Consider the following 27,508-nt stretch of genomic DNA (forward strand, 5'->3'; position numbering starts at 1 on the left):
AGTAAGATGGCCGGGACATGTAGAAAAGTACATCAGGCAAACATCACAGAATGACTGAAGTAAGATGGGACATGTAGAAAACGTACATCAAGCAAACATCACAGAATGACTGAAGTAAGATGGGACATGTAGAAAAAGTACATCAGGCAAACATCACAGAATGACTGAAGTAAGATGGGACATGTAGAAAATGTACATCAGGCAAACATCACAGAATGACTGAAGTAAGATGGGACATGTAGAAAAAGTACATCAGGCAAACATCACAGAATGACTGAAGTAAGATGGGACATGTAGAAAAAGTACATCAGGCAAACATCACAGAATGACTGAAGTAAGATGGGACATGTAGAAAACGTACATCAGGCAAACATCACAGAATGACTGAAGTAAGATGGGACATGTAGAAAAAGTACATCAGGCAAACATCACAGAATGACTGAAGTAAGATGGGACATGTAGAAAAAGTACATCAGGCAAACATCACAGAATGACTGAAGTAAGATGGGACATGTAGAAAACGTACATCAGGCAAACATCACAGAATTACTGAAGTAAGATGGGACATGTAGAAAAAGTACATCAGGCAAACATCACAGAATGACTGAAGTAAGATGGGACATGTAGAAAAAGTAAATCAAGCAAACATCAAAGAATGACTGAAGTCTCTCTTACCTAATACATTTTAATCCCCATATGTTGAATAATTCATATTAGATATTCTTTGACTTTATTAGAATTATAACCAAGTGATCTGTTTCTATTGTTATAGTACCTCTACTGCCCCAAATGATGTCACATTTCCTGGATTCTTTAAAAACCCTAACGCTATGAAAGTTACCATAATTTAATCATTTTCCTTTATGAATATTTGTAACACTTGTAACAGGCCAGGTTTTAATTGTAAATACTGTACATAGTTGTATTGTCGCCTTCTAGCTTCCGGCTAGGGAGAATTTTCCTTTAGCTCAGTCGGTAGAGCGGCAGACCAGTAAGCCGAGGGTCGCAGGTTCGATCCCGGCTGGCTGCACACTACTACTCCTTGAACTTTTACATTGGTGCCGCAGACCACTCCCAAGTGAAAGCAAGAGGCTTCCTTGGAGAGAGAACCTGGGTTGGTGTGTTCGGGGCGAACACGTTTGAAGGAGAGAGTAGTGTAGCAGGCCAGGTTTTAATTGTAAATACTGTACATAGTTGTATGGTCGCCTTCTAGCTTCTGGCTAGGGGGAATTTCCCTTTAGCTCAGTCGGTAGAGCGGCGGACCAGTAAGCCGAGGGTCGCTGGTTTGATCCCGACTGGCTGCACACTACTACTCCTTGAACTTTTACACACTTATTTGTAAGATGTTATTTTACCTTTTCCTTTCTGAAGAGGTCGGCCCCAATATCGGCCAGTCGGAGGCAGATATCCTCCTTTCTATAATCAATAGCCAGGAAGATGAGATCCCTGAATCCAGGCATCAGTGGGCCAAGCTGTAAAAGATACATCAACACAATTCAGATATCAGTGGGCCAAGCTGTAAAAGATACATCAACACAATTCAGGCATCAGTGGGCCAAGCTGTAACAGATACACCAACACAATCCCGGCATCAGTGGGCCAAGCTGTAACAGATACACCAACACAATCCCGGCATCAGTGGGCCAAGCTGTAACAGATACACCAACACAATTCAGATATCAGTGGGCCTAGCTGTAAAAGATACACCAACACAATTCAGGTATCAGTGGGCCAAGCTGTAACAGATACACCAACACAATTCAGATATCAGTGGGCCAAGCTGTAACAGATACACCAACACAATTCAGGCATCAGTGGGCCAAGCTGTAAAAGATACACCAACACAATTCAGATATCAGTGGGCCAAGCTGTAACAGATACACCAACACAATCCAGGCATCAGTGGGCCAAACTGTAAAAGATACACCAACACAATTCAGATTTTGAATTATGGACAGCCCACTGCTTTTAGCATATGGGAGGCTGGGGAGAAGAATTTACATGTACCTCAATTTCCCCTATTGGGCACCCTCATTGTATACAATAATGTTCCAGGCCAAATTTCATCAAAATCAATTCAGGGGTTCAGGACTAGTAGAGATTTAAAGGAAATGTTAAAGGATGATGGATGGTGCGCTGTGGCCTTATAGATAGCTAAAACGGTCCTTTTGACCAGGTGAGTTAAAAACATCAGATGTTGTAGGAGCAGAGTACAGAGACCGCATAATCTGGAGAAATAGCTGGAATCCTCATAGCCAACTCTATATTACAAAACAGACTTACTACTTTGGGAAATGTTGAAATTGGGAATGGAAAGTATTTGACACTTTCTGCGAATTCCCTCAATCCCTTTCTTTTTCCACGGATCAGTTTGTACAACTCCTCATACTGGAAGTGAGATTGATTGTGGTAATAACAAAACAGTTTGTTATACATAATTCAATTCAGGAGACTTTTTCTTTACAGAGATATGACTTTCACAGTTACATGATAATTACATTACCAAACGATGATTACAAGTACCAATATTAGTACACTTCCCAATAGTCATGCACTACAAAATCAAATACAATTAATCAATAATGCAACTTCATCAAATATTAAAAAAACCCATTAAATTATCAAAAATCATCTTGAAACCACATGAGTAAACCCTGCAGTAGTAGTTATACAATAATAATAGTAAATAAACTACTTTATGGCAAGATGACAGTACATGTACAGCTCTGTACAATGATAGATGTAGCAATGATGTTCATTTCATACATAATATCATTGTCTTTATTTTCAAGCTTTATGCCAATGGGGTCTCCATACATATGGTAATATTTCTATCACGGGTCTCCATACATATGGTAATATTTCTATCTTCAGATGCCATTGATGGCCAAGGTTGAACTTGTCATGATTGGATGAAGTGAATTATCAAATTACTCATACCATATGCCAACGGGTAGTCATGTCAACCCTCTTTAGATTTTTAGAGAGAAATTCAATTAGGCATCCACTTTGACCTTTGACCTGATGACCTTGATTATTGGTCAGTTCACTTCTAGTTTAATTCTCACCAACTTTGCTTGATAAGGTCATCGAAATGTTTGTAGTGAAGATGTAAATTTTCAGCCTTGACCTTTGACCCTATGACCTTGACCTTTGACCATGTCATTTAATGGATTCTGATTTCATAATGACAAAAAAAAAAAAAACTTGGCTGCATGACCTTGAACTTGGTCAAATATGACTTATTCAATCTGATTAAAACAATTCTATATAACCAGGAGCACTAGAATCCTTGATGAAATATATTCAGTGAATTTAAATAAAGGTTTATGAGATTAAATATCTAAATTTTGACCAATCAAAAGCCAGGACTGTGTTGCTATGGTAATACAATGTAGTTTTGAAAACACCTATGTCAAAATATAGGTACCATTTGACCAAGGCTGAAGAGAATTGTCAAATGACCTAAGAGTTATGGCCCTTTTTTCGGAAAACCTGTTTTGCGGACAACAGATATCCAAACAGGATGATTTCCAATATACCCCACCCTCCGCCCCCAACTTCATTACAGGAAATACACTTATCAAAATTCTTACTTGCCTGTTGAAACTGATCAATATATCTATCAAATACACTCACCTTATCCACACAGAGTAATTCTAGTTCCATGCCATATTTTGCCTAAGAACAGAAAAGAAAAACATTACAAATACTGAGAAAAAAGTGTTTTACTGGCAACACATAGGGACATCTAGATTGTCATGTTGCGATGTACTTCTCTAGATTTGGAATGTAAACAATGATTATTTGTCACCAGGGGCAATAGAACACAATATGCTGTTTGAGATGGGTTGTTTTTTTTACATACAATTTGAAGAAAGTACATGGTGTATTAATTACTTTAACAGAAAATAAACAAAACTTAAAAACAACTTTACTCATAATTAATTATTAAGAACTATTCTTTGTTGATTTCGAAAACTCAAGATGTTTTACTTTTGAATTAAATAACATTTTGCAACTGATAACACTGCATAAAATGTAACTTAAATGTGTAAAGAAATGGGGTTAAAACCTAAAACTTGATAGACAAATGAGAATCTTCAGCCTTTTGATAAAAAGCAAAGAAACAAAAATGTTTAAATCATTACCAGTCGATAGTACTGTAAATGTTCTTTTGTATTTTAAACATCCATGCTTACTTCAGTCAACTACCTGTTACAACCACTGATACATGCACAAGATAAAAAGTACATGCCACGTCCTACACAACATTACATTCCTCCCAGGCATGATGTTCCTATAAAATGTGTCGTGGATTTTTTAAGTAACGTACATTATGATAAATAGTTTAACCTTATGGCCACAGAAACTGATTTCTGTGAGTTTTATAACATAAGACAAACATATACAGTCGAATCTGTATTAAGAGACCTCTCAAGGAAAGTTTGATCATGTCAAGGTTTCGGGCCGCCCATCACTGCGCCATTGAAACGTTCTTTTTTAAGAACGCCGATGTGGCGCAGCGGTATAAGCTGCGGGTATTTCTGGCTAGGCAATTTGGTGCCCTAGATCGTGAGTTTGAGGCCCGGTCAGGGCACGAGTCAAAAAGTTGTCTTCCTTCGTCATTTGTGTTACTATATTATATAAAACTGTTCATTTCAGCAAATGAGTAGTGAAGGAATTTTTTTTCATTTTTTTAATCATCATATTTTTTGTAATTCTTTTAGCATATATAGCAAAGCATATCAATTTAACATTAGAACATTTTTAGAGTTTCAATTGACTATATCCCAATGACTGTATACCAAATTTTATTTCATTTTGTACAATTATTTGTTCAAATTTTAACTGTTTAAGAGTCACCTAATAGAGAGGGTCGCTCGGACAGATTCGACTGTACTTGTAAACGTAGAGGGGATGAAGTCGAAAACACTGTCACCAGTTAAGGGGGTATGGTGCCTAAATATCATGTTAGAGTATATTAGAGGAGGGCTGGTGCTTATACAGGCAAACTTTTAACTCCTAATTATGAATTATTTGATAATTGTATAATGGTCTCACAGCAAATATATATAGGTACCAGTATACATAAGTTTACAATAAGTTTTGGTCTATATTTCAAAAAAATGTATACATTTTTTCATTCAAACTTAACTATATATATTTATATACAATGTATAATATAAAGTGTTTGAAAATCAAGAAAACTGTGATAAAAAAAGTCTATACATTAATTGTACTTACATATATTTCCAAAACAAGTAAAAATTAATATATTTACAGTTAATATTTTTGTTTGAGATTTTTTTTTTTTTTTCAAGGAAATTAAAGTTTTATTTATCCATTGTTACATATAATGTCAAGAGATGTAGTTTGATTATGTCTCAAGAAACTCAGAAAAATGTCTTGTTTAATAATTAACAAATTCTGTGTTACATGCTAGAGACTTAATTATGACTTTTTCATTAATAAACAAGAGATCCCAGAGGGATCTTGGCGCCCACCATTGAATGATCTTCATAGGTTCCATGTCAGATTGATCTTTTCTCTACTTTTCCCTTCCTCTAAGTCTTACTTATCTGTGTAAATTCAGAAACAGCCCTCTATAGCTAGTACTTTTCAAACAAGGGGTACCTATATATAAAATTTAAGATTTAGCGATAATGGCTGTCTGTCGACCATGTTGTTTTTGGATTGGTCTCAATATGCAAAACTAGGCACTGAGGGGAACCTACATATGAAATTTGAGAAAGATCCCTTCAGTACTTTCTGAGAAATAGCGATAACAAACTTCAATTGTCAAAATCCAAGATGGCTGCCTGTCGGCCATGTTGTTTTCCGATTGGTCTCAAAATGCAATATGCATAACTAGGCACCAAGGGGAACCCACATATGAAATTTGAGAAAGATCCCTTCAGTACTTTCTGAGGATTAGCGATAACAAGAATTGTTTACGGACGGATGGAGGGACGGAGGGACGGGGGGGACGGAGGGACGGGGGGACGGAGGGACGGACGGAGGGACGGACGGACGGACGACGGACCACGGACGCAGGGCGATTTGAATAGCCCACCATCTGATGATGGTGGGCTAAAAATGAAAAATTTTGTAAACCAATTTATTTTGCTGTGATTAATTTTCCTGATTGTGCTGTCATAGATTACTTATATTTCACTGAACTTCTGTCATGAAATATTGCAGACTGTTTTCAATTTATTCTGAAACATTTTCTTCAGGTTGGTAATGTAAATATTTGATAGAAGTTATATGACACAACCAATATGATATTTAACCATGTGACGCTTCGATGACTACACTGTTACCTTCATCAGACTAATGACCAATGTGATGCGTATTAGCACTGACATACATGTATGTGGTGTCCAAGATGGTAATAGACTCAAACAACTTTTTCAAGATGTTTTATCTCTATCAATTTATGCAGACATCACTAAAATTCAATTGTTTAAAGATATTATTTGTTGGTTACTTCAGTGAAACAGACAACATTATAACGACAACTTGATTTATTCATCAATGAAGCTGAAAAGTAAAACAAATCAAAATCCGTAACCATGTTACCCTCGAAACAACATTCTTGATTTCCAACACGAACACATTCGTACATGCATACAAACCTTATATATCAATAAAAAATACTTCCCATAACAAACACACGATGTCTTACAGGAAACAGTCAGTGTTAAACACCATTGTCAGATGATAGAAGGCAGCGGGCTAGAAATTCTGTCATCCAAACAATATATAGTATTATTTTATCCTATATTAAATCCAGAAGGCAAATTCAGAACCGTTAATTCAGGAGAAGGGTTCACATACAGAATCATCGATCTGAGTCTAATTTACTGAACAGCAATATATATGGGTGTGCCTATTAATAGACATGGGCTTGTTTCCGGATTATCCGGTATTGCGAAAGGCGCCAGAAAAGTCTGTGTCATATTAATCATCAAGAGAAATTCTTAAAATTTTGTGATATTTTTATTTCCAATTAAATCTGGAAAATTGAAGCTATTTAACAAAATCTTTTATATATATGTAAATCATTAAGCAGGGCTCAAAGTGGTGCCTATTTTAGTGGCCATGGCGCCTTAAATTCACCATTGGCGACCAGTTATTGACTTATAAGACGCCTGCATGGCCATTAAAAGAAATTGTATAAATTTGCGATTTGGTTAATTTTTCAAAGGTTGCTGTCCATGCTTAATGACATTCACAATTGAAAAAGTGCAGAGAGATATTACACTGATCTAAGAATAAAAAGATTTTCTTTTTAATAAAGACAGCTAGGTCAGGCAACTAACTTTTCCAATTGGTGTCTAGATTTAATGACTTGGTAGCCAAACAGGCCACCTGGTAAAAATATCCACTTTGAGCCCTGTTAATTTAGCTAACCTTGATTGGAATGACGCCTTTTGGACAAAATCGTCGATAATCATCATGCAAAATAACCTTGATTGGAACAATTTTAGACATTAACTTAAAACAAAATAAGCAGCCTATGAATGGTTGTTAGACAATTGTGCTTAAACTGACTGTTTCCTTAAAGACATTTTAGGATTCATTATAATATAACCATGAACCACCTTTCCACAATATAACAGGAAACTAGAATTCTCACAACTTACCGGCTAGAAGAGTGAATAAATTATAAAATAGAGCACTGTGAATCAGTTTAATGGGAACATACATTCATTATCAGTAAATATCTGGAAAAAAACAGGTTGGGGAAAACTGCCAACTTGTGTATGATCTGCATATTCATGTATTATATGTAAGTTGAAGTATGGATTTGTTACTAAAAACAGCCAAAATCAATGAAACAGTAAATTTTGAAATTATCGTTTAATGGCGATTTAATTAACGACAAAGTAAATAATATTTTATTAACGAATGTAAGCATTGTCTATCTTCAGAAACTTGCATGATATCATCGTTACTCTACCGGAAGTATTGCAATTTTTAGTGAAATTGCTGAGAAGAAAATAATTTCTTTGTAATTACTGTACAATTGAAAGTTGTGTATGTTCAATGAATACATCTCAGGTAGCTCTCACCATAACAGAGTTCAGCACTTCTAAACGAAACATATCAAGTAAGTGAAAGAGAATTGCTAATATAAAATGTGTTTCTGATGTTATACGGACAAAATACAGCATTTAATGATTTAGGTTAATGGGTGCAGAGTGCAGCTATGCAAACTAAAAATGTTAATTATCCTAATAAACACAAACAAAAAAAATGTAACCTTTATAGTGTGTAATTATGTATATCCTTGAGAAACTCGAATAAAAATTCAAATTTCTATAGAAAATAGTATTAGTGATTTTATGATGTCTAAATTTGTATTTTCTTATTAATTTTTTTAATTTCACATTTTGGTATAGATCGGATACTTACATGTATCTCATTTTCAAGCCATTCCTCTTTTTTCGTGATTTTGGCGTAGTCTTGTGCCAGACTCCCATTCTGTAGAAAATCAAGTAAAAAAGTCAGCGGAATTCTGTTCCTTCATCAATGCTTTAATAACATTCCTAAAATAACATTAATATTATATATACCCTGTCCGTCATTACATAAATTACACACAGAATCAATAAAACTGAAATTTATCAAATTAATGCAGGCGTTATCATTTATTCTTAAATACAAATCTCTTATTGTTACATGTATGTGAAAAAAGGCTTAATGGGCCTGCTAACATGATTTGAAAAAAGGCTAAATATATAGGCCTGCTTACATGATTTGAAAAAAGGCTAAATATATAGGCCTGCTTACATGATTTGAAAAATGGCTCAATGGGCCTGCTTACATGATTTGAAAAAAGGCTCAATGGGCATGCATACATGTATTTGAAAAAGGTTTAATGGGCCTGCATACATGTATTTAAAAAAAAGGCTCAATGGGCATGCTTACACATATTTATAAAAAGGTTCAATGGGCCTGCTTACATATACTTGAAAAAGAGGCTCAATAGGCCTGCTTACATGTACTTGATATGTTTAATGATATTTTTGCATCTCACCCATTTGATATCTGTGACGTCCAAAGTGAAAGATGAAATCTCTGTAAACCAACTTTCTAGCTAGAACTTAATACCCAGACTGAACATTTTTTCTCTAAACCTATAATAGATCACTTTTATGAAATATTTACCTTTTTCATTCAGGGTTGGATTTTTCAAATAAATAACCAGTAATGACATATCCGAAACCTTTTATATATGATTGCCCTTACTTGGTCTCCCTGAGTTGAACTTCATAATGCCATTCTATAACTTACTGTGTCCCTCTGAGCGGTGTCTATCCCAGCTGATATAAGGAGGTCTCGTATTGAATCACCATCTACTCCCAGCAGGTAGGAATAATGTAAACAGCTTCTGTCACACTAAACAACAAACAACAGGTAGGAATAATGTCAACAGCTTCTGTCACACTAAACAACAAACAACAGGTAGGAATAATGTCAACAGCTTCTGTCACACTAAACAACAAACAACAGGTAGGAATAATGTAAACAGCTTCTGTCACACTAAACAACAAACAACAGGAAGGAATAATGTCAACAACTTCTGTCACACTAAACAACAAACAACAGGTAGGAATAATGTCAACAAATTCTACCACACTAACAACAAACAGGTAGGAATAATGTAAACAGTTTCTGTCACACTAAACAACAAACAACAGGTAGGAATAATGTAAACAGTTTCTGTCACACTAAACAACAAACAGGTAGAAATAATGTAAACAGCTTCTACCACACTAACAACAAACAACAGGAAGGAATAATGTCAACAGCTTCTGTCACACTAAACAACAAACAACAGGTAGGAATAATGTAAACAGCTTCTACCACACTAAACAACAAACAACAGGTAGGAATAATGTAAACAGCTTCTGACACACTAACAACAAACAACAGGTCAGAATAATGTAAACAGTTTCTGTCCCACTAAACAACAAACAGGTAGGAATAATGTTAACAGATTCTGACACACTTACAACAAACAACAGGTCAGAATAATGTAAACAGTTTCTGTCCCACTAAACAACAAACAACAGGTAGGAATAATGTCAACAGCTTCTGTCACACTAAACAACAAACAACAGGTAGGAATAATGCCAACAGCTTCTGTCACACTAAACAACAAACAACAGGAAGGAATAATGTCAACAACTTCTGTCACACTAAACAACAAACACCAGTGACCCTGCTGCCACTGCAGGTCCTCTGTGGCTTGGTGGCATGAGGTATGGTATGTAGTTGTAGATAATTGTGACAATATGTATTTCTGTGATGGACCCCATGATAAAGGTTCATATATATTAACAAGTCTAATTTGAAAACAAAACTTTGCGATTATTTTCATTTGATATGTTTGTCAGAAATATATGGTTCTGCTTGCAGACATACATGTAAGTCAAACATCTGCATTATATATACACCATACAATCTAATGAGTAGTTATGTTCTGTTCTGCAGGTAATTAAGATACCCACACAATCCGTGCTGTTTACATCGACTCTTGGTAAGTCTATCAGGTACTTCACGATGTCCTCGCGGGCAAATAGGCAGGCTAGGATCAATGGAGTCCTCATTGCCTACAGGAAGAAACAACAACACATCTACATGTACATCATAAGGCAGTAGGTACCAGGGAAGGAGAACCCGCAATATATTACTTAACTCTGGGGAGGGGAACCAGCTTAGTATATTACTTAACTCTGGGGAGGGGAACCAGCTTAGTATATTACTTAACTCTGGGGAGGGGAACCAGCTAAGCATATTACTTGACTCAGGGAAGGGGAACCTGCTAGTATATTACTTAAATCAGGGAAGGGGAACCAGCTAAGTATATTACTTAACTCAGGGAGGGGGAACCAGCTAAGTATATTACTTAACTCAGGGAGGGGGAACCAGCTTAGTATATTACTTAACTCAGGGAAGGGGAACCAGCTAAGTATATTACTTAACTCAGGGAGGGGGAACCAGCTTAGTATATTACTTAACCCAGGGAAAAGGAAAGAGCTAGTATATTACTTAACTCAGGGAGGGGGAACCAGCTAGTATATTACTTAACTCAGAGAGGGGGAACCCACTAGTATATTACTTAACTCAGGGAGGGGGAACCAGCTAGTATATTACTTAACTCAGGGAAGTGGAACCAGCTAAGTGTATATTTAAAAGATAACTCAACTCTCTGGTTTAAAACTATGCTAGATGACCCCACCAAAACCCAAGTCCTGAACAAAAAACTCACTCCACTTGGCAAAGACATCAGAGTAGGGGAATAATTTGAGTACTCAATGATAAAATATGTACCCCTCGTACTTGTATAGAGAAAATATCTATTAATTCTAAACTTCAGAATCTCCCAAAATGTTTGCAATGGGTACATTTTTTATAAAATCAAAAATGTTCTGGACATTTTTATTACTTTAATTTTGTGGATTAATCATTCTACATGAAAACCTATAAATTTTCATAAACCAGTATTTTTGGTTTGTTTTTGTTTAACGTCCTATTAACAGCCAGGGTCATTTAAGGACGTGCCAGGTTTTGGAGGTGGAGGAAAGCCGGAGTACCTGGAGAAAAACCACCGGCCTACAGTCAGTACCTGGCAACTGCCCCACGTAGGTTTCGAACTCGCAACCCAGAGGTGGAGGGCTAGTGATAATCATAAACCAGTATCAGTTTGGTTTAAAGTGTTTATCGTTTAGAACATTCAGTCTCTTCTACACAGTTCACACTAAAAGTTCATTTCTGTATGAATATGTGGCCAGCAGTAATCAGTCCCAGAAAACCACAGAACTGTTTTAATTGTTACTATGGTCATTATCGTTACAATGTTTTACCTTATCTCTGCAGTTGACGAGCATGTCTGGTTTCTGACACGACTCCACGATTTCCCTTACAGAAGATACAGTGTCATGTTGTATACTGTGCTGTAGAGACCTGACCTCACTCTGTACGAAAAAAAAATAAATATTGTAACCATCACTTAAAAGTCTTCTCCTTACATCTCACCAACATTTCTTCTCATCAAGGGACAAAGGGTCTTAAATACTTGTAAGTTCTTACCTTAAATAGCATACATGTAATATTTAACAAGAGGTGCCTTATGGCCATCACACAATGAAAACACCCTAAATATTTGTCATTACATGAGACCATGAAAGTATAGTAATGGCTAATCATTTGAACAAAGTTTTCATCTCTCACCCCGGTCAAATATGTCTTCACCCTGAGAATCTTGATAATTCAGCTGATTGAATTTTGAAACATACAAAAAAATATGCTTGAAACTAGGGAGACCTTGAAACTGGGTCAAGGTCATTCATATGAACAAACTTGACAGCCAAACATCCTTCACCTGCTGATACTACAATATTCTGACCCTGCACGTTTCTTGGATATCATCATCAGAAGTCATTTCTTAGATATAACGTCCCTGACCCCTGTCATCCTGAAAGTAGTTCACAATCAGCCATGAATCTAGGTGATTCAATTACTGAAAAGGAGTTGTTTTAAGATGGTTGATGCTTGGCGGACTCGGGATGAAAGATGGACACCATACCACTACCAGTACGTAAGCTTTGGTCAGGTGAGCTAATTAATTAAACCTAATCTGATGAGGTACTTCACCTGAAATGTGGGCAGCCACTCGATGAATTTGAGAACGTCATCTGTCTCGTTGCCTGCAGCATAGATGTAGGAGTCCCTGTACTAAAAATAGATACGAAGTGTTAGCTTTTATATGTCATCCAAAATCAAGGGACATATAAACATTTAGATATACATACTGGATAAAATGATGAACATTCGTATACAAACGTTCGGCTGTAATGTGACTAGATATTGATATATCAGGTTACAAGTTATGTACATTGTATTTATGTTTGACTTTCCTGGTGATATCACTCTGTCATCTTCATCAGACAAATGACCAGTGGTCACCTACATCAGACAAATGACCAGTGTCCAACTTCAGACAAATGACCAGTGGCTTACCTTCATCAGACAAATGACCAGTGATATAGTAACCTTCATCAGACAAATGACCAGTGTCCACCTTCGAATCAGGCATTGAATTACCAGTAGTCACCTTCATCAGACAAATGACCAGTGGTCACCTTCATCAGACAAATGACCAGTGGGCACCTTCATCAGACTAATGACCAGCAGTCACCTTCATCAGACAAATGACCAGTGGGCACCTTCATCAGACAAATGACCAGTGGTCACCTTCATCAGACAAATGACCAGTAGTCGAGTGTAGGACAAAAGCCCCCCCGGACATTAGCCCCCCCGGACATTAGCCCCTAGGACAAAAGCCCCTCCGGACGAAAGCCCCCCCGGACATTAGCCCCCCCGGACAGAAGCCCCTTCTTTATAAATTTAGCTGGTATACTTTAAATAAATCTGTACTTTTGAAAAACAGAAACTATATATATATATTGTTGTTTTTATCTCCGAAATTTGGAGAATAATTGTGTGGTAGTGACCTTCATCAGACAAATGACCAGTGACCACCTTCATCTGACAAATGACCAGTGTCCACCTTCATCAGGCAAATGACCAATAGTAATGTGTAATATATGTACTCTGAGATATTAAAGTGTACGAGATTGTAATCAAATCAATCGACAGGTGTTTTTGGATACACTTTACCTGAAATCATTGTACTCAGAGTGTATGAAAAAGTAATGAAATTGACAAGGTTTTTTTGGGGGATACACAATTAAATGTTAAATCTGTACGCTATAAATAAAATAAGTCTGTTAATTAGTCGATTACATCAATTAATGCTAATGACAATTTTGTAAACCTCAGAGTACATTATACTGCGGTACTTAACTGATTCAGTAACAAACAAATAAACATTGCAAAAACAATTAATTCAATGGGTATGGACAACAGGATAATGCTTATAAAAGTTGTCTTCATAACATGGCTGAACATTTATTGTCTTAAGGTTATAACAGAATCCCAAATTGCCCAAACAAATATTGTTTTTACAAAAACAAGAAGTGACATTTCACAGAAGATGTCACATACATGATAATGTATAACGAAGATTACTGATATCATGGCGAGACTTGAAACAAATACATATTAAATCGTATAGAACACCACAAAACTACAGATCTACGAGGACACCATCGTACTACGTTTGATATATTATGTGTAAATGGAATTGACGGTCATGTTGTTGGTGACTATAAATCATTTGTTTAAATATTCGTTAAAACTTTGTATTGCTGTGAAATCGACATTTTAAAGTGAAGTTGTCCTAGAACAGCAACTATATAAAACACTGTGTCTATTGTATGTGATGTCTACAAAGGCAATATACTGAGTTGTGTGACTGCTATAAATTGATGGGTTCTGTCAGATTTACCCAAGATGGAAAATTCCGTAAGTGATACCAACATTTTTGATGAATTGTGGTAGAGTTGAAAGGTATGAACGAAAATCTACAATTTTTTCAACAAAAATAAAAATTAATTCAAGTAAAAGCAGAAAGAGCAAAAACTATTAATGAAATGTCAAATGATTTAATATGATACATATATGAATTTCAGTAAAGACCATTTATGAACCTTAAACAACTACTTAATGAAAGTCTTAATTAATCAAACTTTCTTTTTAGGAGGATATTATGAAAAGTAATAACAATAACTTAATGTTCAAAATCATGGTGACCACATGTGTGTCGGCCATCTTGAATGTGACAGTTCTCAGATTCAGATTATTTTATTTCTTTGTGTTTTTCAAAACATCGAAGAGAAGACATTACAAAACAATACAATGTAAGATAGTATGACACAATACAAAACAATACAATGTAATATATCAATATTATCTAGAACACACCACTCATTATAAAAGTGAAAGTTCTGTCTCCAGAAAAAAACATGAAATAAGATTTTCAATATGGCAGCCATGAAAGCCACGAAATTTGAATGACACATGGGTCAGAATTTTGTTTAAGCTCAGCCATATGAGTCATGCCCCATACTCAGTAATAGATAGATGTCTCTCTGTATCTTATCATCCATTCAGGAGGAGAAGTGATATTGTTTACTGACAGAAGGAGATAAGACTGATCTTTTGTCACTCACAGAAAAATTGAAAAACAAAACCAATAAAAGAGATTCTCTGGGGATCTGTATAAGTGATTAAGATAAAAACTGCACACAAAGAGAAACACTCTTAAATCTAAATCTCAAACAACTAATACACAACTTAATAGAATAAATCTAATACAGTATAAACAGACAAAAGCGGTTATTAATTGGAGGAAATGGTTGATAAAGGTAGGACTAAGGAAAGTTGTGGTTGTACAGGATAATAAATTAAGATATACACTAATAAAAATCTTGAGAGAAAGCAAATAGTCGATAAAAAGAATTCACACAAAACTACATGTAAATAAAAAAAAATTCTTACGTTAATCCATCCCTTTGTAATTTCACAAATTGAATTAAATTATTTTCATATATTTTATATCATGAACATGTATCTATCTACAAGAAATTTCAAATTACCCTGCATGATGAATTGGGTTTATACGCCTGTATTAATCATGTTTCCGGACAGTTAATATGGAGTATTATGGGGATGAATTATCTTAGTAAATGAAAATATGTCATGTTATACACTGTATATTTAACTGATAATTTTTTTTTTTCACATGATGTACATTAATTAACCTGAGGACATGTGACAGTGACCTCCTTGACCTTTGACCAAATGAGCAAATTTTAAAACTTGTAACACTAGTAATGTTGCAGTTTGTAAATATGACTGCTACGATAATTAAAAAAATAAATAACACAATTCTGACAGCCAAATTATATATTTTTTGACATTGACCTTGACCTTTGAACAACCTAGCAGTCATTTTTACATGTGTTTAATTGTCCAACAGGTGTCTTAAATGCAAACATCTCAGTTAAGTCTCCTCAGAATCTGTGTATAAAGTAACTTCTAGAGCTAGCAATCTTTTCAACCAAATTTATTTTAACATGTTATATTCCCTCTGTTTTCTGCAGTACAATAATATCTGTCTCCCTTACTCAATTAAACTGGTTTATTTATTTATGCCATGAATTATTACAGCAAGGGGCTACTGTAGGTAATTAGGTTGAAGAAAATTATTCTGAAAAAAAAAATAATTTTTTGCCGGAAAGTGTTAAATCAAATTAAAGGTTTTCAGTATGAATTATACTTTACCAATAATTATTTTAACTGTAAATTCTTAAAAAAATCATCACAACAATCAATTTTTTAACAAAAATATGATTGAAGTTTAAAAAACTGATTTTACACAAACCTTTTCTAACTATAGAAAACAAAGCATATTGTTGTGAAAATAAAATATATCTTGCATGAACATGAGACAAACTGAAATCCAATCAAATAATTATGAAGCATTCATACATCAATAGACATCAAAGTAAGCTAATTAGACTTTGGGGTTGAGAAGTGGAAAATGACAATTCTTCATGGATGTCCAACACATGAGTATGGACAAATGGTGTCTGCGACATGTTGCTTGAGATTTCGATCCTCTCAGGAAATATTTTTTCATATTCATAATATCAAAAAAAAAAAAAAAAAAATTAAAATTAAAAAAAAAACAACTATCATCAAAATTTTCAAGAAATTAAACTCAAAAGTATTGCTCTAAAAATTGGGCAATTTAATAATAATATTTAAGGTACATCGTACAAATATTTGAAAAATTCCAGCATAGAAAAAGTAGAGAAATAAATGTTGGCTACTTACGTTGTAAGTGATCAGCATACTATCATAACCGTGTGTAGCCAGACTCTCTAAGCTGTCCATGTCACTGGTTCGTATCATCTTCACATAGCACTGTAAGAAAACAAGAAAAAAAGAATATTTATATCGACTACCAACTCAAAATCACACAGGTGCTAAGTAATGGTGTCTAGGGTATTCATAATGTCTTTGACCTTGAAGTTGAGACAAGGTCAATAATTTGAACAAATGTGATGGACTTTCATCCGATCATATAATGATGAGATTCTTCAATTATTCAGACAAGTACGTTTATTGTAAGTTAAAATGGAACTGTAGACAATCGACAGATGGATGATGGGTACAATTATTGTAAGTTAAAATGGAACTGTAGACAATCGACAGATGGATGATGGATACGTCATTGTATGCTGTAAGCTTTTAAAAATAAATAAATATGTATGCCATGAATCTTTGAGTTAGAGGATCTAAAAATAAATGCAATTGTACCGACAGAATATTAGGGATGTGTATCATATAATTCAGGTGTATATACCTTATCAATATAGTTGATGATGTCTGGTCGCCGAGCAAACCTGGCGGTGTCTCTAATGGTTACCCCAGTCTGAAATGATACAGTTATCAGTTACACGGGGCGTACGTCACTAAATCATTTCTTACTTCAGATATTACAATAATAATGATGCAGTAAAGTGGATTACAATACCTTGAGGTTATAACAATTAATTTGTTACCTACAGTTACAACACTAAAGTTTTATACCTCATCTCTATCTGCTACATTGCCGCCATTTTCGATGATGAACTGGAAGATTTCTAGCGACATGTATCCCCTGTCTCTGTCTAAGGCGTACAGCATGGCGTTCCTACCTCTCTGTAGAAGACATATTCACATGTACAATGTATGTATGATACATGTTATTAACTTCAACAAGAATATCCCCTACAAGTCAGAACATAGCAATCAATTCATATTAGGTCACACAAGACAAACATGGGGGGGTACCTTAATGAACAAAGGGCAATAACTCTGATACAGTAAGACTCCAGGCAATAGTACACACATTTTAACATTAGTTTTTCTATCGTAAAGGCAGCTAAAAGGATGTAGCTTAAATAAGGTCAATTTTATCGAAATTTAGTATGTTAAACACTTCCCAGCAAAACTTACCTAAGTTAAAGAGTTAGGAAAGCTGTAAAAACTATACTGTATATTCCAAAATTTAAAACACCAGAACTGACACTTTCTAGCAAAATTTCAGTCAATGAATGATTGCTGAAGTACGTTGTTAAACTTTATGGGAATATCTGCATTTATCATGTCAAGAAATATTCAAACACAAATCTTGACAATTGCATGGTTATCTATGGTTATTTTGGAGAGCTTGGACGGCTTGCCTGTTGTCCAATCCATTTTTTTTATAACAATAAAATTTGTTGGAATAAAAAATGGTTATTTACTCTCAACATCCTTCATTAAATTACAAATGTACAAAGCCAACTCCTTAGGAAGCTGTTTCCTTTTTAATGGAGATAAAAGACAATGGCATGCAGACAATGGGTGTGTTTTTAGTTAATGCTTACCTCATCTTTTAGGCGGAAATTTGCATTAGACTTTAAAACCTTCCACATAATGTCAGACTGCATTGTAGGTGAAATGGCTTCAAAGAAGAGAGGAGCCTGAAATGAGACATCATGTATATAGCATTGGATTTTTTTATCATATGATATAAACAGCATTCATATGCCATGTGATATAAACAGGAGTGTGTGTCATGTGATATTAACAGGAGTGTATGCCGAGTGATATACACAGGAGTGTATGTCATGTGATATAAACAGGAGTGTATGCCATGCGATATTAACAGGAATGTTTGCCATGCGATATAAACAGGAGTGTATGTCATGTGATATTAACAGGAGTGTATGTCATGTGATATTAACAGGAGTGTATGTCATGTGATATTAACAGGAGTGTATGTCATGTGATATAAACAGGAGTGTATGTCATGTGATATTAACAGGAGTGTATGTCATGTGATATAAACAAGAGCGTATGTCATGTGTGATATAATCAAGAGTTTATGTTATGTGATATTATCAGAAGTTTATGGTGTGATATTAACAGGAGTGTAATATACAGACTTCCAACCTTAGTGGGCCCATTGATCTTGCACTTAATCTCTGCTTATGAAACACTCAAGTGAAATAACTAATGATGCATGAAGTCATATGCAATCCCTGTAACAGGCTTGTTTAGAATGGAATAAAAATGTGCATCTCAATAATCTGAAACAGTTTTTGAAACATACTCTGAAATAATTCTTTAACCGGACATGGACATTGACATCAGCTCCGGCATCACACAACATCTGTACGAGTTTGTAGTCCCGCAGATGTATGGCATGTTGCAGGATGTGCTGTTTTTGTGAAGCCTTGAAAAGATGATAAAAATTTTCATGAGGTTGATCAACAACTATCATAGAAATTTAGATTGATCAAGAGAGAAAAAAACCTTCTGATTAATAATAAAGCTATATTATCTAGACATTTTTTTCCCCAAATTTACCATGCTGTTTTTGCTACAGTAAATATTGTCAACCTGCGAATCATTCTGGATGTAATCATCAGTTGATCATAATTTTCTTTTATGCACTTTTTTTATGCACTTTTTTTCTGACACTTCAACATCTTCTCTATTTTTTTTTTTTTTTTTTTTTTCATATTATTCAGTAATCTACAAAGAAATTCTTACCAAATTTAGGAAATTTACGTCACATCTCGTCTTTTTCAATCCTCGTTTAAGTTTCTCGTAGTCCAGTTCCAAGACACCATATATGGCGTCCTAGGGAAGATAACCCAAACATCATGTTACCAGGTATTATCATAATCTTTGAAGTGAAATGGCAACAAACCTTGATGTTGTTTTTCATTATCCTACAATAAGAACTAGTAGATAAAGGTTATTCATTTGAACAAATTTTTGTACCCTTCAACCCAATATCAGATTATTGGCCCTCTTGGTTATTGAGAAGAAATTGTTTAAACATTTTAGCATATTTGGCCCCTATGACCTGTGGAAAGTAGGTCAAGGTCATTCATATGAACGAACTAAATTCATTCAACAATATCAGGGTTAACTTAATTTGCAGTTAGTTAAAAAATACAATTCTCTCATAATATTCACTGCCTATAACTATATCCCTGCAACATTCTCAGGTGAATTTGAATAAGTCCTTTCTAATTCTAAAGTTAAACTTGATTGTTCATGTCAACCCTATGATACTTACCAGGGTGGCCCGATGTCGGTCCAGTATACTGACAATGTCATGATGTTTGTGAGCAGCAGCAAACTGACGCAGAGTCTGGCCATTCTGTACAGAAAGAAAAAAAAAACTATTTTTTATAATTAATCATTTAAAGATTATTTCTGTGACTTAAACTGTTCAGTATTACATCCACATCAATATCACATCAATCAATTATGTAGATATAATTGTGTTCATTTAGAGTTTGTCAGTACAACAGATTTGTCTGTCCATAACACTTAACATAAATTGTGCATGTGTAGTGTGCACAGGTAGGTTTTTGAAGTTCATTTTCAAAAAAAAAAAAAAATAAATAAATAAATAAAACAATTTTTTTTTTTTTTTTTTTTTAATTTTTAACTTTAACTGCATGATAGCTGAATTCTCAAGCATAAGAAGATGTAACAACATTTAAAGCAAATCACCAGTCAGTATAATAATCTCCTCAACAGGAACAGGCTCTTATAGTCATGGCAACTGCCACAAACAATAATAAGATAAAATGTGTAACATGGAAGGAACATGAGTTTGTGGGTGTTTGGGCAAGGACTCAAATTTTCATTGTGTGGGAAAATGTTTTTGATCGCTATGAGAGATGCAAAACAAAAGGTGCATGGGGACACTCATTTGGATATGTGTAATTGGGGACCACTGGGGGTTGTAATGTTAGAACTGAGAAAAGGGTAAGAATTACTACATGTATCATTATAATTTGGAGGTAATTTCTTTTGAGTATGAGGCTACTGAGGATTGTGATGTTAGAATTGTGATAAGAGTAAGAATTACTATAATTATAATTTGGATGTATGTATATTTGGAGTATGGGGCCACAGAGGATTGTGATGTTATTACCGTGACAAACTACAGTGGTAGAAGGTGTAGATATTAAGTTGTTTCAACTTGTGCCTAATTCTTTGTTATAATCGATTGTTGTATATACTACTTACCCTTTCTGAGTCCATCTTACACCAGCAATGTAGCAGCTGATTAACTCTCTCCACATCATGGTCTTTGACAGCTTGGAAGATACCTGGCTGGAATGGAAAAATGGACGTTCAGTGTAATATACCCGGCTAGAATGGAATATTGGACAATCTGTGTAATATACCCAGCTAGAATGGAATAATGGATAATCTGTGTAATATACCCGACTAGAATGGAATAATGGATAATCTGTGTAATATACCCGACTAGAATGGAATAATGGATAATCTGTGTAATATACCCGACTAGAATGGAATAATGGATGATCAGTGTAATATACCCGACTAGAATGGAACAATGGATGATCAGTGTAATATACCTGGCTAGAATGGAACAATGGACAATCTGTGTAATATACCCGGCTAGAATGGAATATTGGACAGTCAGTGTAATATACCCAGTATTTTATTGGCATACTACAGACAATATATATTTTTAGAAAGTAAAAATCATAGTTATTTCTAGTTAAACTAGAACAGAACAAAAGGGAAAGATTTACCCAATTAAATATCATATAGGGCCCCAAGGGATCAGATTTCAGTTAACAAGAAGTCCATGGGTCACACAAGCCACATTTATATTAAATATGATTGCCCTCCCCCAATGATGTTTCACACCATATTTGGTTGTAATCTGCTTTAGGGTTAAGGAGGAGTAGTGTTTTGAAAGTAAAAGTCAAACAGTGGACGAAGATGGCCAGATTATACCACTGCCCCACATTGGCATTCGGCACACAATGTATCATATACACTATGTGTTGGTGATCCGTAGATATAGATTTGAATTTCCTGTTGTAGTTGTACCGAGAGAAATATTTATAATATACAATTTGTATCCATGTATTTAAATACATTGCGATCCAGGTATTCATATCATCTAATAGACGACTTCCACAATGATCATGTCAGGGTATTGGGCCAACCATCACTGCGCCATTGAAACGTTCTTTTTAAGAACGCCGATGTGGCGCAGCGGTATAAGCTGTGGGTATTTCTGGCTAGGCGATTGGGTGCCATAGATCGTGAGTTAGAAGCCCAGTCAGGGCACGAGTCATAAAGTTGTCTTCCTTCGTCATTTGTGTTACTATGTTATATACCGTATCTATTTATTAGCACAATGTATCATATACACTATGTGTTGGTGATCCGAAGATATAGATTTGAATTTCCTGTCGTAGTTGTACCGAGAGTAATATACACATATATATACCTTGTATTTGTCGTATACATGATGCCAGTATTGATCCTGTTGGTTCACCTCTTCTGGTGTCTTCCTGTCCTACAATCAAATTAGTATTCAGCCTTAGCCGGCCTATAAAGTTATATAATCATCAATACATGTACATCTTCAGTTATTTTACATATTTCTTTTTGACAGCAATGAATAGTGACCTTGAAATTTGACAGCACAATTAAAACTTGTAAATATTGGAATTTGGTTTATTTGGTTAATTTTGTTTAACGTCCTTTTAACAGCCAGGGTCATTTAAGGACATGCCAGGTTTGGAGGTGGATGAAAGCCAGAGTACTCGGTAGAAAAAAATCACCGGCCTACAGTCAGTACTGGGCATCTGCCCCACGAAGGTTTCAAACTCGCAACCCAGAGGTGGAGGGCTAGTGATAAAGTGTCCGGACACCTTCACCACTCGGCAACCGCAGCCCCTTGTAAATATTGGAAACCAAAATCTTTAAAAGCTAGGTCCGAGAAAAATTGGAACACATGAATAAAAGATGATTTAACAGTCCACCCTGTATCTGAGGATGTTTGTCTGCTGATTTAACTTACAAGTCCTGGGATAGAGGGGTCAGCCCCCCAACACATCAGGTCCCCAAGATGGCTGCTCTGTTTCTGCAGTGCTGTGACATGCAGGGGAGTGTGTCCATGCTGGAATAGAAATAAAAACTTCAATTAGAAAAGTGCAGCCAATTTTGCACATTTTTTTTATTTTCTAAATTTCTCAAATTTCTTACAATCTAGCTACCAGGTAACTTTCTTTACATAATCATACTACCTAGCTGTTGACAGTTTGCTTTCACAATACAATTAATTATCAAGGAACATTTCATGAGACTTTATGCAATATTTGGAAAAGAGCCCTACTGTATTTTTCACACAAGAGATTTTTCATTCAAAGTTTGTTTAATTCCAATCAGTGGTTATAAAGAAAAAGCCAATTGTTGATAGATATATGACATAAGACAGACAGTTTTTTCACTGTATTGACTAAATCTGTTTTGCAGTTCAAATCTATCTCTGGGGTTGTTAAATTCATAAAATCTTGAAATTGCACTTCCTCTAATGACTTTTGAAAAACAATGAATAACCCTAAAAGGGGAAACAAATATGAAATTTTACAGAAGTTGCTCACTCAAAATACCTGGGCTTTTGTGCTTAATACTGCTCTTCCCTGGGGACTTTGAGGTGGAGAGGACCACATAGTAGTAATTAGATGTAGGATATAAGGAAAATGATTTACTCAGATGTCTTAATTTAAACTCAAAAGCCAGGGTATTTAGAGTGAGAACCTTTTATAAGATTGTGTACATTGTACATACTTTGTTTTGAAGGTTAACATCTATTCCTGTGGCTGCTACAATATGGAAGATGGACGGCCGGTTCATCGTGCTCACATAGTGAAGATAGGTATTCCCTTTCTGTAATATGCAAATAGCGAAAAATGATGTCAAACCAAATCCAAACATACCTGGGTGGTCGGGTGGCATTCTGGTTTTTTTAACACACTTGTTGTTCACCAAGGCAGCTGAAGTTGGATTCCCAGAAGGGAAAAGGTACAGGGCCACCTGTCCAACTACAAAGTGTACGTAGGTTTTCTCTGGGCACTGTGGTACTCCGCTTCATTCCAAGTCAACAAGCGTGATATATATGTATATGCATGCATATATATAAGTTGGTATATATAACTTGTTTCTCAATTGTTGTAAAAATAAATAAAGTTTGAAAAAAAATTGAAAACCAAATACAAATATCTATAGTTTCACAATGTTACCAGGGAAATTAAAGAAATAATGGGTTGAAAATTGAAAATACAGAATTAAAGCGATCTGTTGTTAACTACAATAATTTAAGGACATCATTGTTGACACAGAGGCTTACCCTGTACTAGTGTAGATATAGTACATATATAAACCTACCCTGTACCAGTGTAGATATATACATATATAAACCTACCCTGTCCTAGTGTAGATATATACATATATAAACCTACCCTGTACTAGTGTAGATATATACATATATAAACCTACCCTGTACTAGTGTAGATATATACATATATAAACCTACCCTGTACTAGTGTAGATATATACATATATAAACCTACCCTGTACTAGTGTAGATATATACATATATAAACCTACCCTGTCCTAGTGTAGATATATACATATATAAACCTACCCTGTACTAGTGTAGATATATACATATATAAACCTACCCTGTCCTAGTGTAGATATAGTAGTACATATATAAACCTACCCTGTCCTAGTGTATATATATATACATATATAAACCTACCCTGTCCTAGTGTAGATATATACATATATAAACCTACCCTGTACTAGTGTAGATATAGTACATATATAAACCTACCCTGTCCTAGTGTAGATATATACATATATAAACCTACCCTGTCCTAGTGTATATATATATACATATATAAACCTACCCTGTCCTAGTGTAGATATATACATATATAAACCTACCCTGTACTAGTGTAGATATAGTACATATATAAACCTACCCTGTACTAGTGTAGATATATACATATATAAACCTACCCTGTCCTAGTGTATATATATATACATATATAAACCTACCCTGTACCAGTGTAGATATATACATATATAAACCTACCCTGTCCTAGTGTAGATATATACATATATAAACCTACCCTGTACTAGTGTAGATATATACATATATAAACCTACCCTGTCCTAGTGTAGATATATACATATATAAACCTACCCTGTACTAGTGTAGATATATACATATATAAACCTACCCTGTCCTAGTGTAGATATATACATATATAAACCTACCCTGTACTAGTGTAGATATATACATATATAAACCTACCCTGTCCTAGTGTAGATATAGTACATATATAAACCTACCCTGTCCTAGTGTATATATATATACATATATAAACCTACCCTGTCCTAGTGTAGATATATACATATATAAACCTACCCTGCCCTAGTGTATATATATATACATATATAAACCTACCCTGTCCTAGTGTAGATATAGTACATATATAAACCTACCCTGTCCTAGTGTAGATATAGTACATATATAAACCTACCCTGTCCTAGTGTATATATATATACATATATAAACCTACCCTGTCCTAGTGTAGATATATATACATATATAAACCTACCCTGTCCTAGTGTAGATATATACATATATAAACCTACCCTGTCCTAGTGTAGATATATATGTACATATATAAACCTACCCTGTCCTTAAAGTGAGGATCTTCTCCTTGCTGGAGTAACAACTTTAGTTTTCTAGGATCTGCTTCCCTGATGGCACATCCTATCTTGGTCTGTAAACAATAACATGGAGAATTTTATTGTTCCACTACATAATCATACATTCAAACAAAACAAAAATGGAATATAAACAAATAAATTAAAAAAAAAAAAACACACATTCTTTCAATATAATGATGGATTCAATCGGAAAACAATATGTACAATTCATCAATGGGAGAGGAATATTTAACAGTTCCCAAATGAATACCATATGGTAGTATATCATTTTAATATTATGGCAGAACATCAACAGTTTTCAAAAGTGAAAAACAATAAATTATGTTGTATGAATGAAATACTTGGTTATACATGTATATGATATTTATTCAATTTAAGATTGCAAAATTAGGGGAAATCATCAAAAGAAGTGCAGTATTAGCAGAGTAATATTTGGTGTCATAATTTAATAGTTCATATATCTCTATCAGAACAGAATATAAAAAGCATTGTTTTTGTTTGTCAATATATGTTTAATTTCTATAAATGATGATATTTTATAGGCAGAAGTGGTCCAATGGGCCTGTACATATATCACTCTGGATCACCAGTTACATATCAATCTTATAATATTTATTTCAAAGTTGCCTACCTTTCATGACAAATTTGTTAATTTTTTAAATTAAGATGGAATCTTAATCACAGAAGAGGTTGATCTAACCCCTTAAACCCATGCCAGTGCTATATACACAGGAAGGTCCAAATAGTATCTACAAGGCTAAGAATATTTCAGGTTCCTGTGATTATTTACTATATAAACATACCTGAGCCAGTTGGTGCATCTCCCCAGCCATGATTAGTTCTTAACATCATACAATTCCTCTTTCAAAGTAATTGTAGAATGAAAACTGTTAAAATAAAAGTTTAAAAAATGATACCATATGTTATTTAACATCAAGTTTTCCAATTCGTTTTCATAGCAAGAATGTCTAACCCTACACTGATACAATGACAATGCCGCACATACTGTTACTGTACATATTCATTAGCCCTATCGAGTATCAAGCAAAATGAACGTGTCAACCTTTTGTCAAAGGAAGTCCTTTATCACAGAAGTGTGTCAATGACAAGAAATGTAATGGCACGTTTCTGATAAAATATGGTACACAATTTAGATAAGTAAAATGTTCTTAAGACACTGAACTGTACCTTTGCAGAGAAATCACAAATCTTTCAACAGCAGTTTATACGTTTCTATGTACGCGATCGCCATTTTGATATTTAACTTCCGGTGCATTCTAATAAAGTGTAAGAACCCGACAGAACAAATTCTCCGGAGACAAAAGCATATAATTTTCTATCTATTTTACAACTTATCAACAAATTCTCCATACATGGCATAAACAAATGTTAACAATACTGTGCTGCTTGATGTAACCGTAGTTAAAACAAATTTAATATATTTTTAATTATGGTCTCTACATTTCATATTAAAGAGCGCAGTAAGCCGTGAGGTGTGACATGAAGTTGGTTCTTTCTATCATGCCAGTTTCTACAGTAAAAACATATACTTATCATAGGAACAAAATTAAACTTACCAAATCATGTTTTTAAAAATGCCATTTTAAAAGAATGAAATACCTTTTAGATTGTTTGTTTCGGTCCGATTCGGTTCGTTTCGGTGATTCGTCGTATTGTCAAAAAAGGTCGGATGAATTGCGCGTGACACGGGTAAATTAATATAACAGACAGTGCATGTGACACGGGTAAAATAATGTAACAGGCAAGTACACGTGACACGGGTAAAGTATTAACGGTAAGTGCATGTGACAGGTGAAATAATATAACTAGCAGTGCACGTGACACGAATAAAATAATATAACGGGCAGTGCACGTGACACGGGTAAAG

At 34.7% G+C, this 27,508-nt stretch overlaps 1 protein-coding gene across 7 annotated transcripts in view; it reads right to left on the bottom strand.

Annotated features, from left to right (window-relative positions):
- Positions 1-26,986, bottom strand: part of LOC117317762 (poly [ADP-ribose] polymerase tankyrase-1-like) — a 28,689-nt gene extending 1,703 nt beyond the window's left edge. The window contains exons 1-24 of one of the 7 annotated variants that reach the window (XM_033872683.1): positions 26,809-26,958; positions 26,424-26,507; positions 25,584-25,673; positions 23,665-23,763; positions 22,895-22,993; positions 22,319-22,387; positions 21,073-21,159; positions 20,108-20,191; positions 19,573-19,662; positions 19,130-19,252; positions 18,402-18,497; positions 17,581-17,691; positions 17,354-17,422; positions 16,822-16,911; positions 15,481-15,492; positions 12,673-12,753; positions 11,883-11,993; positions 10,527-10,628; positions 9,307-9,411; positions 8,425-8,493; positions 7,653-7,655; positions 3,640-3,681; positions 2,284-2,388; positions 1,356-1,472 (exon numbers count right to left, since the gene is read on the bottom strand). In XM_033872683.1, coding sequence (XP_033728574.1) covers positions 1,356-1,472; positions 2,284-2,388; positions 3,640-3,681; positions 7,653-7,655; positions 8,425-8,493; positions 9,307-9,411; positions 10,527-10,628; positions 11,883-11,993; positions 12,673-12,753; positions 15,481-15,492; positions 16,822-16,911; positions 17,354-17,422; positions 17,581-17,691; positions 18,402-18,497; positions 19,130-19,252; positions 19,573-19,662; positions 20,108-20,191; positions 21,073-21,159; positions 22,319-22,387; positions 22,895-22,993; positions 23,665-23,763; positions 25,584-25,673; positions 26,424-26,453 — 1,884 coding nt within the window. In that variant the 5' untranslated portion in view covers positions 26,454-26,507; positions 26,809-26,958. Of the gene's footprint in view, positions 1-1,346; positions 1,473-1,752; positions 1,869-2,283; positions 2,389-3,639; positions 3,682-7,652; positions 7,656-8,424; positions 8,494-9,306; positions 9,412-10,526; positions 10,629-11,882; positions 11,994-12,672; positions 12,754-15,480; positions 15,493-16,821; positions 16,912-17,353; positions 17,423-17,580; positions 17,692-18,401; positions 18,498-19,129; positions 19,253-19,572; positions 19,663-20,107; positions 20,192-21,072; positions 21,160-22,318; positions 22,388-22,894; positions 22,994-23,664; positions 23,764-25,583; positions 25,674-26,423; positions 26,508-26,808 lie in introns of those variants that run through there. The other 6 variants (XM_033872687.1, XM_033872688.1, XM_033872685.1 and 3 more) reach the window with 6 other exon arrangements.
- Positions 26,987-27,508: the final 522 nt, after the last annotated feature.

This window comes from Pecten maximus, chromosome 19 (assembly GCF_902652985.1).
Source record: "Pecten maximus chromosome 19, xPecMax1.1, whole genome shotgun sequence".
NCBI lineage: Eukaryota > Metazoa > Mollusca > Bivalvia > Pectinida > Pectinidae > Pecten > Pecten maximus.